The sequence below is a fragment of the Malaya genurostris genome, chromosome 1 (genome assembly GCF_030247185.1).
Source record: "Malaya genurostris strain Urasoe2022 chromosome 1, Malgen_1.1, whole genome shotgun sequence".
Classification (NCBI taxonomy): Eukaryota; Metazoa; Arthropoda; class Insecta; order Diptera; family Culicidae; genus Malaya; species Malaya genurostris.
This window is the reverse complement of record NC_080570.1, coordinates 135,087,008-135,101,183: the sequence shown is the minus strand read 5'-3', so window position 1 is coordinate 135,101,183 and position 14,176 is coordinate 135,087,008. Positions and strand designations below refer to the sequence as shown.

The 14,176-nt window shown below is 36.8% G+C and overlaps 1 protein-coding gene across 1 annotated transcript; it reads right to left on the bottom strand.

The window, feature by feature from the left end:
• Positions 1-1,339: 1,339 nt before the first annotated feature.
• On the bottom strand, positions 1,340-12,260 carry LOC131425837 (NCK-interacting protein with SH3 domain). Its single transcript, XM_058588056.1, has 8 exons — positions 11,974-12,260; positions 11,722-11,906; positions 11,235-11,384; positions 11,078-11,174; positions 9,865-11,016; positions 9,590-9,811; positions 3,060-3,232; positions 1,340-2,993 (listed from the first exon to the last, which is right to left on the bottom strand). The coding sequence occupies exons 1-8, from the start codon at positions 11,999-12,001 to the stop codon at positions 2,802-2,804; spliced, it is 2,199 nt and encodes a 732-aa protein (XP_058444039.1). The 5' UTR covers positions 12,002-12,260; the 3' UTR covers positions 1,340-2,801.
• Positions 12,261-14,176: the final 1,916 nt, after the last annotated feature.

The window sequence follows — 14,176 nt, the reverse complement described above, 5'->3', positions numbered from 1 at the left end:
TCAGCAGCTAGAAGTTCTATATGGAAGATTTATAATAGAACAGAAACTGGAACAAACGTATCCCCAGCAAGCCGTTCTAGTTTTATTCATTCGACCAGTTTTTCTGTTAAATTTAAAACTGGGCTACGATGCTGTTCTATTTTTTGGATATATGTAACACGAGTAAAACACTGCTGGGCCTGCCAGTTTTTCTTGTTATAAAATCCAGATTTAAATTTTGTAACTGGCATAAATTATGCATCTAGAACTAGAACACTGCTGAATGAGCCTTCAGAAGAACTGGTCGAATAAATAAAACTAGAACGGCTTGCTGGGGATACGTTTTTTCCAGTTTCGGCTCTATTATAGATCTTCCATCCCACTTATAAAAAAACGTTCAACGGTGGTCCTCCATTGGTCCAATACGTTGGATCATTGGTCCAATGAAAGTCCAATCAATCGTTCAACGGGAGGCCAACACGGGACCTTCGTTTGCCGATTTTGAAACAGATCGTTGAACCTAATGCCATTTTTTTTTCGTTCAACAAACCCGGCAGACAGAGGTCCATTGTTTTTGTGAATTCGTGTTTTTTAAAATCCGAAAATCCAGAATTTTAACCAAAGGAAAACAAACAAACAACCGAACAATCAGTTAAATTCATTTGGTTTACAGTTCACGATACGATAGTTGTTTGACAGTTCAGAAATTACCGAACGATCGGTAATCAATTTAATTACCGAACGATCGGTAATCAATTTAATTACCGAACGATCGGTAATCAATTTAATTACCGAACGATCGGTAATCAATTTAATTACCGAACGTTCAGCTGTTGAAAATTCGTTAAAAATTACCGAATTCTGCGAAATTTTCTAAGTATGCAGCTGCGTTCCATCAAGAATTTCTTGTTCAACCTGAAGCGTAAGATCTACTCCAGCAATGTTGTCGCGAAAACTGAGGAATTGATACCTAAAACGAAAAAAGAAATCGAAAATATGCCTACACGCTAGTTTGTGTCCGCAATGACGAATGTTTTGGTTAACTGCCCGAGGGCCGCTCGCAAGGGTGTAGAATTTTTTTTGGCAAGTAAGCTTTAATGAGAAATATATCAGAAGCAATTATCCGTCTTAGCTTTTTTTCATCGTCATCCGAAAAAAAGTCCAATTTGACAGTAGAAATATTGAAAATGTGCAAAACTGGAACTCGCATCGATTTCTGATATTAATGGCAATGAGAAAAGCATCATTACACAACCAGGTGGTTTGAAACAGGGTTTTATATCAGGTTATCATTCTCAGATTGGAACAGTTTTTATAAAATATAGCAAGTCGAACGGGTTGTCATTGAATGCGATAGATCTGATGTTTAGGATTATTTTATTTACTCCGCAACTAGTCATTCATCTTTCACAAATTATCTTTGTCTGCCGATCAGCAGCAGTACCTATCATAACAGAAGGAAACTTATGTTTCCAAAAAATCTAAGCCACATGTTGCACGTGTTGTGTTCAACATTCGATCGAGTATTCGTTATTTTGCTTTTAATTTCATTCTTAATTTTCTGTTTCATAAACTTTAAATGCATTTTTAACCTACCAAAATATAATTAGCTGTCTATCTTCCTTCGTTTAAATATCTATTTTAATCAGTTTGGTTTATAGTTTCTAAAAAAATGTGTTTTGCTCGTATGTCTTGTCTGCGTGCTCTGTCAGTGCTTGTTTGCATAAGACGGTATGCTATTTCTTACTCTGTTGCTTGTGGAATACCGAATACAATTTCTGATGAAAATTTGGAGTAGATTTTGGCATTTTGGACATTTGAATTTCATTCTTTTCGAGTTGTGGGTGTAGGGAAATATATATAATTTTTTATCTACACCGATTTCGCATTTTACTTGGAGTGAAACACAAAAGTTAAAATTCAAACATTTCCGAGATATATATATTTATATTATTTGGTTTTGATTTATTGTTTCTTAGGTACTAATTCAACGACAATGCGATTGGAATAAAATTGCCAATTTGTGTTCCAAACAAGTATCATAAACTATGGTTCAAGTTTTAACGAGCCAATCTTATATGAATAACATATTTCCGATGCTACATAAATTCAATACAATGAATAAGCTCTGTGTGATTTTTTTTGATTATTGTTACTTTAGAGAAACAATGACAAATAACAGGGATAATGGGAAATAATTGCATTTTATTACTAACTGTAAATGTAAGATGTAGCACAATCAGAATGGTGTTTCAAGAGAATACCCGACAGCTGTCGTATACTTGCTTTTACATGGAAGAGAATTAGCTTGAAAGTTGTGACAATTTGGGTTTGTGCTTTGTTAAAAAAATGTTTTGTTATTCGTTCTGATGTCTTTTTGTTTCAGACTCTCTAATTTCTTATTCTTGTTGTTCATAGAACTAATGTGTTTCAAAAAGGATATTGTATTATATCTAAAATAATTTATCTTTATGGGTAAAAATGCTGTTTCATTACTATAAGAAACTTTTTACTGTAGGTAAAATTTGACTAGTTCTGTCGCGTCGTGTTTTGAAAACTATCGGCAAGTTTGGAAAAACTTTTCGTTGGCTTTTTTAGACTTTAATCGCAATACGGTTAGTTATGAATGCCGGATGTCGTGCCGCCAAAATTAAACATATTTGCAGCAGAAATTTGAGAAACAGGCTATTTTCGTCAACAATAACGTAATAATTTATAATATAATCCAAAGGCATTCGTATGGAAATGCGCTTTTTTCCGTTGCTGTTTTTTTCTGTTTTAAAGATTTGTATTGCTGAGGTGATTTCTTCTTGTAGTACTTTTCACGCTTTGAAGATCTGCGGGAATTCATTCGCGATTTCTCGAACAATCTGTTGATCTCCGGCGCTGCACTCAGTTTCCTCACAGAAAATGCGGGTGAAAATCTTCATCAAATCTTGTTTACGATGCTGGTGTTCGGGATAGCCTGTGTTCCTGACAATTTTTCGGCACAGTTCTAAGTACCATTTGCGGATCTATGATTTCGATTTTGGGGTTATTATTAAAAATGTTGATTTGTTTTTCAATTTCAATGTACTTACGGGTTCCCCAGCAGAGAGATCCGACAACTGACGCACCAGAATGTCAATGAGTACATTTTGATCATTCGTATAGAAAATGGAAGCAGTTTCTGGCCGACTGAATAGATCTACTAGCATCTTCAGAACCGGATTTGTATGCGCAGGAGTGTGCTTCAATGTGTGGACTGGATCTTCTGTAAATGTAATGAGTAATCAAATATCTGGCACCACTTGCTTATCATCAAGTCACCAAAACACATTTTAACAATTGTTTTATTCTTATAGCTCTTTTGTGAATATTTATTTCGCCCCACAAACCCAATATGCAAAATGTCGATTTTCCAGTGCCAAAGATAAAAAATATCGTAGTAATTTATTGCGCAAAATGGTGGATGCATTCATTTCCATCGAATGTACACCGCAGGAACAACAGAATATTCCTCTTCCGTTTGAAACTTAATGCTTGATTCTGTATATGAAACTGAAACTAAAAGGTGATTTTTTTGAGGTTAGGATTTTCATGCATTAGTATTTGCTCAGATTTTTTGAGGTTATGATTTTCATGCATTATTATTTGCTCAGTATGCTCTGACATTTCATCATGAATAGACTTACTAACGAGCAACGCTTGCAAATCAGTGAATGGGCCCTAGAAAAGTTGGCAGAAAATCCGCTTTTTTATCGACAAATTTTGTTCAGCGATGAGGCTCATTTCTGGTTGAATGGCTACGTAAATAAGCAAAATTGCCGCATTTGGAGTGAAGAGCAACCAGAAGCCGTTCAAGAACTGCCCATGCATCCCGAAAAATGCACTGTTTGGTGTGGTTTGTACGCTGGTGGAATCATTGGACCGTATTTTTTCAAAGATGCTGTTGGACGCAACGTTACAGTGAATGGCGATCGCTATCGTTCGATGCTAACAAACTTTTTGTTGCCAAAAATGAAAGAACTGAACTTGGTTGACATGTGGTTTCAACAAGATGGCGCTACATGCCACACAGCTCGCGATTCTATGGCCATTTTGAGGGAAAACTTCGGAGAACAATTCATCTCAAGAAATGGACCGGTAAGTTGGCCACCAAGATCATGCGATTTGACGCCTTTAGACTATTTTTTGTGGGGCTACGTCAAGTCTAAAGTCTACAGAAATAAGCCAGTAACTATTCCAGCTTTGGAAGACAACATTTCCGAAGAAATTCGGGCTATTCCGGCCGAAATGCTCGAAAAAGTTGCCCAAAATTGGACTTTCCGAATGGACCACCTAAGACGCAGCCGCGGTCAACATTTAAATGAAATTATCTTCAAAAAGTAAATGTCATGTACCAATCTAACGTTTAAAATAAAGAACCGATGAGATTTTGCAAATTTTATGCGTTTTATTGTTTAAAAAAGTTCTCAAGCTCTTAAAAAATCACCCTGTATTATCGGAAACATAATTATTGATACTGGAACTGAGTTGTGAGCCTGAGCTAACTAAATGAGGTGCTTAAGATCAAATATATTATATATCAATATGGATCCCTTTAACGAATTCAATACAAATCGAAAAAGACATCACAGTAACACCATCTCGTGACTAAAAAGGCTATTAGTTCAGTCATGTTTAATAGTTTGCGTTTAGCGTGCACCCAGACAGAAGTGACATGTCAAAAATAATTGAGCATGATGCCCACATAGAGATGTGAACTTTCTTATACTTAAGTGTTATTTTTCTGACGAAAGAAAACATCGTCTATAAATAATGTAGAATTTCGTCTTCACTTTCAAGAGTTATGAAGGAGTGTTTTACTTTGCTCATGAAAAGACAAACCTATAGGCTGTGAAGGCAATGTTTGGCAGATCACTTCTGATATATAGAACAAAATTAAAATGAAATGAACAGTGTATTACATATTACTTTGATTGCGATATTTTTCCATTGCGTTCATGACATTGAATTTAAATTACCTGCACATTATCTTTTTTCTCAGGGAAAGTTGGAATATAAAAGAAAATTGTCATTTTCATAAATTGTCTATGAATTATAAGTGCATATACTAAGCGATCAGTGCCTTGATGAAAAAGATAAATTAAATTGATTTAAAGATAAACGAACAGATCATCGACTAATCAAAAATTGATCTGAGAATATACGATGATTTCTAAATACGATTTGAAATCAAATTCGAAACATTCATCGATGTTTTTCTCCATATGCTGTCAATGTTAGATTCGCCGTTCTTTGAAAAACAGCTGATATGAGTCTTAACATGGCCCCACAAGAAAGAGTACAAACGTTAAATAAACTGCTCACCGAAGGCGGTTTTCAATTTAGTCATTGTTTCGCGTGCCGTGTAGAATGCGACAAAGTTTTGTCGAAATCATATGTCAGGCATGTCTAAATCTTCCATTTTGGACAAAATTTTTTTTGGGAAGTTGGCAGCTCTTGCAATTTATCTGGGTGGTCTTCACTCCAAGTGCGGCAATTTTGCTTGTTGACATATCCATTCAACCAGAAATGAGCTTCATCGCTGAACACAATTTTTCGATAAAAAAGTGGTCCTCCAACTTTACCAACGCCTATTTGCAAATGTTGTTTGTTGGTAACAGCGTTGCCAGGTTGCCAGATTTGTCTGGCAAATGCCAGATTTTTCTCCTCTCACCAGACACTCAAACTAACCAGATCTTTTGCCAGATTTTCCAAATTTTCCTAGATTTTTTCAGATCTCGCTAGATCTTTACGGTTTTGGCCTCTATACGATAGGTGGGGAGACCTTTTTTATTTTTTTTGTTGTTCACTGAAAATGTAGCGCGGCAAAAATTTCCTTGTATATAGTAGATTCAGACAAATCCAGAAAAATTTTTGCGTTTTGACAAATTTTTGAAAAAATAAGCTGGCAACTCTGGTTGGTAAGTCGATTCATGATTAAATTATAGACCAAACTGAACAAGTTTGATAATGACACAAGACACGATTCACGCGTGATCTGTCAAAAAACAGTGTTGCCAAAAACATACCAGCAAAATATCACCTTTTGTATCAGTGTGTACTCTAATTGAGGTTTCTATGACCGGTGAAAAATGAACGGCGGCCCTACTGAAAAATGGGTGGCCAACACGTTTCCTGATGAAAACAAAACAATATGTAAAAGCGATGAAAACAAAACAATATGTAAGCAATTCATATGAAAGGACACTACGTCAAGTTCAACGTGAGCAATATTCGGCTAAAAAAATTAACAAAAATAATCTGGACGTCGACGGAAGTTGATTGATTGTCTGAATCGTGTTTAATGCATGCGTTTCCTGATGAAAACAAACCAATCTCATTTGCATTTGTAAGTGAGCTGTCAGAGAGCCTAATAGCGGCCCTTGCACGAGTCATTAAAAATGTCATTACTAAAAAATAATATCATTTTAATGAACGTGTAATGGTGCACTAATGACGAGATTTCTATCAAATTTGAAATACATAATTATTTAGTCATCATTAAAAATGACAAAGATAATGCTCGTGTAAGGGCCGCTAATGGTTTTCGTATATCTCGGTTGATTTTTCATTAGGGCGTATAAGCAAGTGACAGTTTCTCTTTAATCACTCTCTCTTTCGATTATTGTGATGTGATTAAAAAGATTTTCTTTGATATCACTATTCTATTTGAAAGTCGAAAGTTTCGGGTATCATTTCATGCAAAGAGTTGAGTGATAAACGTGGAAACCGCTTGGTAATTAATAGAAGAGAAAGTAAACGAAGAGAAACTGTCACTTGCTTATACGCCCTTTTGAAAAATTAACCGAGATATGAGATAACTACTGGAGATGAGGGATTACTTCAAGAATAATCTGATCCTTTTGATTGGAGGAGGCGAGTCTGGCTCATCCAAAAGACAATGAAGCGGACCTAACTTCATATCTTCAAGGTAACGAAGGTGTCTAACCCAACCAATAACCAGAATACGATGGTGGCCAATTCACTCGGCAAGAAAATGTTCCGCGAGTGATTAGTGCAACTGAAATTCATCGGTATGGACGACGAGTCGCACATTAGGGCAAACACCAAGTCAACACCCTAGGACAGGACCAAGTCAACACCCTAGGACAGGACCAAGTCAACACCCTAGGAGTGGAGTCGCCAAAGTACGGATGAGGAGAGGAGGTTAAATAAACCAGGGGTGGAATCATGTAAGGTGATAAGTGACTATCACCTGCTGGTGATAAAGAGGTGATCACCAGAATGTTTGGAATCACCGAAGGTGATCACTTTTACTATCACCATCACCGGTGATTGAGCCAACTTCACTCCATTTATCACCTGTCAAGAAACGTCAATTTTTCTGGAGTAAAATATAAATGTGACGTATACCGTTGATATTAGGAGGAGTAACATATGAAAGTGGCGTATACCCAAATAATATTTTAAAATCTAAATTTTTATTCCTATAGTTTTCAATCATTTTCATTAATTCGAGTCATGTTTATCAATGATGATTTGTATGGATCGAAGAGTAACGTTGAAAAAAGTTGCCTCGCGAGTATGGCTAACTGTGCAATTCACTTGTTGGTTTAATTTAGTGCCGATTTTTATTTTTCAATGGAAATCAATGTCACAGTCAGTTCTTTGGGATAAATTTGTTAGCTTTGAAATGACACGAATTGTTAGATCTTCTTGATGTTTCACAACTGATGGCATTCCTCTCGAATGAGATAGATCCGTTAAATCATTTTGTGTATAGTTTTCATTCACTTTACGATTATGGCATTTCATAGAGCTTTCGAATGCTAGTTCCATTTTAGAAATTTTACCCACCGGCACTACAAATATCCACTATTATTAGCAGCAACTAATTGTCCAAAAATATTGATTCAATTCACAAGAAGAAAATTAAGAACGCAATTTAATCTTTTTTACTCGTTCAGTTGAACGAGACTGATATGTCGCTCACTAAGTCACGACCATCTAATTCTACTGAAAATGTTAGCATAGATTTTTTATGTTGTTACGTTATGTGCAACAGGAGATGTCTACATTCATAAACTTATCACTTTTCCAGAAAGAAATTTATCTTTGACTCTACGAATACCCCAATGACATTCCTTCAAATAATAGTTACAACATAAATGAATTGATTTAATTTATAAATACTACCGTTCATTCTATGAATTCTTTAAACTATACAAACTAAGTTACATTTTGGTATTTAATTTTGACACAATAACAGTACGAATTTTATTAAAAAATTATACTCTCCGACCAATTTTGGTAGGTTAGTGGCTTAAAATTCACCTAACGGACAATAATTTATAAATCCACTTCTCAAAAAATCAAATCACTACTAAAAGTGATAACTAAATTGCTATCACCTCCATTATGACATGAAGGTGATTAAATCGTGGTGACTATCACCTTACGTAATTCCAACATTTGATAGTGATGTTAGCCTTTCAGCAGTGGTGACAGAACTTGGTGATTATCACCTTACATGATTCCAAATTTTCAAAAGTGATAATCACTTGGTGATAATCACCTTACATGATTCCACCCCAGCTTTGCCAAAAGCTAATATAGGTTTATTTATTCCCTGAGAGTTTAAAAAAAAGCTATAAAACATAAGAAGTTTGTTGGAAAAAAAATCAATTTTTCGCTGGATATCTCATTGCAAAGAAATACATCCAATTTAGATCTCATGCTCATTTTGCTGAAAGTTCACATAGATATTTCAATTATGTTAAATTTATGTGTTGTTTTTAGAGCTTGAGCTAGAGCGACCACTCCTGATTGCTACTCCGTTACTAATCGGGATTAGCTGAAATTGTACAGAGAATTTCTGGATGATCAGAACAGAGACTGGCAAATTATCCCTCAATGTTCTGGTAACCCCAGAGTTCTTCGATCAGTACCGGTGCTGGCCAGGCACGAACGTAGATCGTCTGGGGAATGGAAGGGGATGTTAGTCCAACACTTGTTGTTACTAGAGGCCGTATATACTACTGCGCACTTCACAAGTGTCACGGGAGAAGGATATTTTTTGGTATAAATTTTAGTAATAGTATTCGTGCGCGTCTTACTATGTTCCGGTTTCAAGATGCTCGGATGCACCACTAAACTCAGACTTCCCGAGTGAGCGTTTCAGTGATATTCGATACTGAAGTCCCGGGAAGTCTTGATTCACAGTTAATATTCTTGGAAACTGAAAGACGAGTGAATACGATTGAGACAAAACATTTGATGCATTGCAGTGACATATTTTATAAATTATATCGATTTATTTTAAATCACCAAAAAATTTTTTTTTGTTATATGGTTGTTTTGTTATTTACAGCAAAAAATGGTTAATTGGTTATATTGGTTGATCTGGGTAGCCGGCTATGTAGGACAGAATCACCCAACACGACCAGTGTAACACGGAACGTTCTTAATTTGACTGGAATCAATCATTCATTCATCATCTTCAATCTCACAAACCATTGCTGTGGCGGAGGCATACTAATTACTAACGGTCACAGTACAGGATAATACGTGGTAACTAAGTTTTTATGAAAAACCACGCAGTCATCCGTATTCGTTAACTTACCTTCACGATTTATGAGAACCAGTATCTTTTCCGTAAATGTTTTTGCCGTCCGGATTTGTTCCATTGCTTCTAACACAACGTTCTCCGTAAAGTTTTCAAATTGCAAATTGAACGATAGAATCAAATTGATCATGGTGTCAGAGAGAACATTGTGCACATCCGTTTCCGGAGGAGTTTCTATCAGATTCAACAAGAAGATAACGAAATCCGCACGTAGGTGTTCTAAAACATGAAGGGTTACGTCGGTTTGGTCACTTGAAGAAAATAGTACTTACCCTGTTGATTTATAGGCATCTTTCTGCCGATTGAAAACACAATGATCAACATGTTGGCTAGCTCTTGCAGTTTCTCTACGTTCCTTGCGTTGGAAATCATATCCTGAACTATTTCCAAGGGAAGTACTGACCCAAGCAAAATGTCCACCGTCGTGTAATCAAGGTGACACATAGCTTTGAAGGCTTTCAGCAGTAACTTTCGTATGGACCAGCGAGTTTCCATCTGATAATATAAAACTAGATTGATGACACTCTGGTAGTGATCGACGGCCATTTCATTGCGGCAGATCTTGGGATCCGCATCGGTGAGAATACCAATAAGTTCACACAGGTAGCGGCTGATGTCCGCTTCATCTTCATGTAACATCCAGGTGCGCTGTTCGGAATCGTTTTTACACTCCGACAAACCGGCAAAGATGACGCGTAATCGTTGCGCATCGTGTGTTTGTGCTAGGAAACCATCGGCCACATCAAGAGGGGCTGTTAAATGTAAAGCAACGGGTTCCAGGTGTTTCACCACCGACGGAGGCAGTATAGGCTCAAGTTCACTGAGCATTACACGAAGCGCCACGCAAGCCATTTCGTGGCTCAGATTTGTGTTGGTGCGAATTGCGTCTACCACCTGGTATACGTCTTGCGGTTCGATGTTCATTAATGGGATTTCGTTCAAATTCTGACTTTCAGCAATTGTTTCCGGATCGCTGGTAGGTTCTTTGGTAGAAGACTCTTTTGGCTGGGGTTCATTTTCACTGGCCGTCATGTCGTCATTGTTGGTTGTTTCCAACTCCATCTCCTGATCTGTTTGCGCCTCCGGTTCGGCCGTTGGCTCTGTTTTGGGGATATCTTCGTCACCTCGAGATATAGCAGTAATTTCGTCACTGGTGGTTGTCGTTGTAGTGGTGGTTGCAGTATTGGTTGTTTCCGTTTCGGACACCTCGGATACGATACTGTGTTCCTGCGCAGTTGGTGTTAGAGGCTCTTCCTGGTTCAGTTTCGAAGATAGTACGCTCATACTTGGACTTTCTTGTACAAATTGGGGGACATTGGTAGCAGCACATACGGCTGAGCTTGAAAGTGATTTTTTGGAAAGTTTTTCCGGTTTCGATGGCACTGGAGATCGGCGACGTTCGCTTCGGTGATTGGGAGATGAATCTAGAGGAAAAAAAAACAGCTCTTACCGGTCATACAATTGTACAACATTATAACGGCTTACCTATACAGTTATCATAAGCACGTTTCTCCATATTCGGAATAGTTCCATTACCGATTCTTACTGGCGATTCTTCATCGTCATCTTCGGAGAATTCACTCTACAAATGAAAATATGGATAAAATCCGTTTGTTTATAGAACTCCACTGTGCACAATTACCTTAAGTATTTTTTCGATTTTATTCTGCTTTTCGACCAGCCGATCGATGAGTTCATCTCGGTTAATAATGCCATTTATTTCCTTCTCGGTCGACATTCGCAACGATTCGATACTGGATTCAAGAAATCCATTGAGAAAGTTTGGATCGACCTGCAAGACAGCAAGTGCATGAATGAAGGAAATGAGATCATAAATGAAAAATGCATGGCATATGGATGTGCATAACCAGCTATGCAGGGGAGGAACGTTTCCACTAATGGGTTTATGTACAAACGCCGGATAGATAATTATATGCACAATCATTACGATACAGAGAAACAGGTTCGGTAATAGAATTGAGTACGTGCTTCAAATTGTATCATTGGGTGGCATCACTGCTTATCATCATATCTGAAGATGCTGAGGCTTATTTAAAATGCAGTAATATATCGATTTTTCTACCACCATGCAAGTATTCTTGCGGCCTTGTATGTGATATCGTTCCTACCTTCAGTTTCATGACATAATTCGATGGTACGAAGCCAATGTTGCCCTTCATACTGACAACTTGCCACCAGTTCCTTTGCCGGGCACTGGTTTGATGTAGTATAAAGTATTCACCCTCATCGAAGCTAATTGTTTTTGGGTAAACAGCCGTAAAATCATACAGTGCCTTGAGCATCTCGAAGCTCTCTGTGGAAGGATGCAAAATAATTGATTTTTCGATTTGCTAGATTTTCTGTTCATCACTTAAACATACCTGTTTCGTTCAACAAACGTTCCCCCATGGTTCACTAGGACCTAGATTAATCCGCTTGTAACCAGAATTCAACTTTAGTTATTTCTATTACCACACGACACAAGAATTTCTTTAGTTTAAAATCGTTTTTTCACGCGTAAAATAGGGTGCAAGGAAAACTCACACAGCCTCTTTACGGGTGCTCCATAGCAGAAAATCGTCTGTACTCTTCGGAAGTCTCACATACATTGTAGCGCAAATGTCGCTCTCGCGTTGATACGAGGAAAATATGTTGTGTTGTTATATTCATCCCGCGTCGAGCAATTCGGTCTAGCGCATACAAACAGCATCCAAGCTGTCATTTAGTTGGTCCATGTGATGTGAACACAGAGAGGGAGAGTTATGCTCTGTTTATTTTTGTACCCAGAAAACGAGTATAAAGCATGCTGGCATTTACGAATGAGAAGCATGTATCTATGCTATAATTTTTTTCTCTCTTTTATGGCTCAGAACAAAATAACTGAGAGAACTGTCAAAATATATTTATTTCATTCAGAGCTGCCATTTCTACAGGTATATTTTAATAATTCGATATACAATTAGCACGCAAAACTGGTTTACCGGTAGCGACACCTACCAACGAAAAATGGAACCAAGAAAAGGAGGATTCTTTCGGAAATTTCCATATCGGCAGTAGTGATTTGCAACATTTTTATCGTTTATTCAATAGTACAAATAGATATCAGCTATAAAAGTGCACTCGGAGTAGAAGAAAACCGAATTCAAAATCATTACTATTACTTTTTTTTTGGTGTAAACTACGATTAAACATGGAAAATCTTCAGAAATGTGTAAAATTCGGTAAGGTTAGGTTTTTTCTGAACCACCTTTTTTTAGTGTAAACTACGATTAAACATGGAAAATCTTCAGAAATGTGTGAAATTCGGTAAGGTTAATTTTTTTTCGGAACCAACTTTTTTAAACAAAAACCAGTGTAATGTTGATTTCTCGAGTACTAGAATGTATAGCGATCGAGTACTATTTATTTTGGATACTTTATTTGTTATTTCCAGACATTTGAAAAATTATATCAATCCAAGTTTAATGCTCTATTCTGAATAAACGGTATTTCGCCCAATGAGCAAAGATCAACATTACCACCTCAGAGTAAAAACTTTTTCTTCAACTTCTACTATGATTTTTCAAATGAATATGCCCGTTTTCATAAGAAATCGTTGAAAAGGTGGAGGAATTAGAAATTTTCCTACCGATTTGACAGCTCTTACTGAAAGTATCATCTCTAAACGAGCAGCGCCTCTACATTTCAGTTTTGCGACAATATGCCAATTGCAAACGCAAAACTAATTTTATCTGCCGCGCCATCTAAGTTCCATTCTTCGAACCTTTTTCAGGATGACGATTGAATTTTACAGGTCTCTTATGGGAAACTCATATAATTTCAATTATGTTGTAGAATATTAGAATTTGTTACATGAACTGTTCATTTGAAAATGTGTAATCTGTTCATTATTTCGTGTAATCTTTTTTGATTTTATAAGATGATATGTAGACAAATATCGAGATCCGGAATTTGTTTCGGTTCGGTTGAGGTTATTTTGAACGCTAGAAAAATATATCAAAAGGCGGTAAAACACTATCACAGACTAACAGACAGGACACGTTAATTGGATTCTTCAATCATTGACCGTTACAAATTGAGTATATTCCTTTTGTAGGGACAGTACTCGCATAAGTCATGATGGCACCACGTTACCCTATCAAAAACATCCAGTCTGTCATCTAGAATGTTATTTTTTTTTTCGTTTACCAACAGAGTTGCCATTCATACAGAATTATTTGTAATGTATTGATTTGTATACGCCCATGCGAATTTCATGTAGGATACAGGTTTAATACATTTTGCTCAAACCATAAATCAAATAAACATAGATTTCCCAGTGTAATACTAATGTACTTGAGCAACCCGTGACAGCAAAAGCACCGTCTGGTGGAGAATGGGTGCGTAAATGCTCCTAAAATGCATGCATTGATTTGCTGGCAATGTGAGTTTCACATTATTATCTATACAGAAAACAAAAACTACCCGTTGTTTGGCTTCTTTTTACTTAATTTTGAGTTGTTTCGAATGCTTTTTTTCATTCGCTCTCTACATTGTTGTTAAAACAGACTGAGCAAAATCACCCAATAGCGAGAGTGCCGTTCA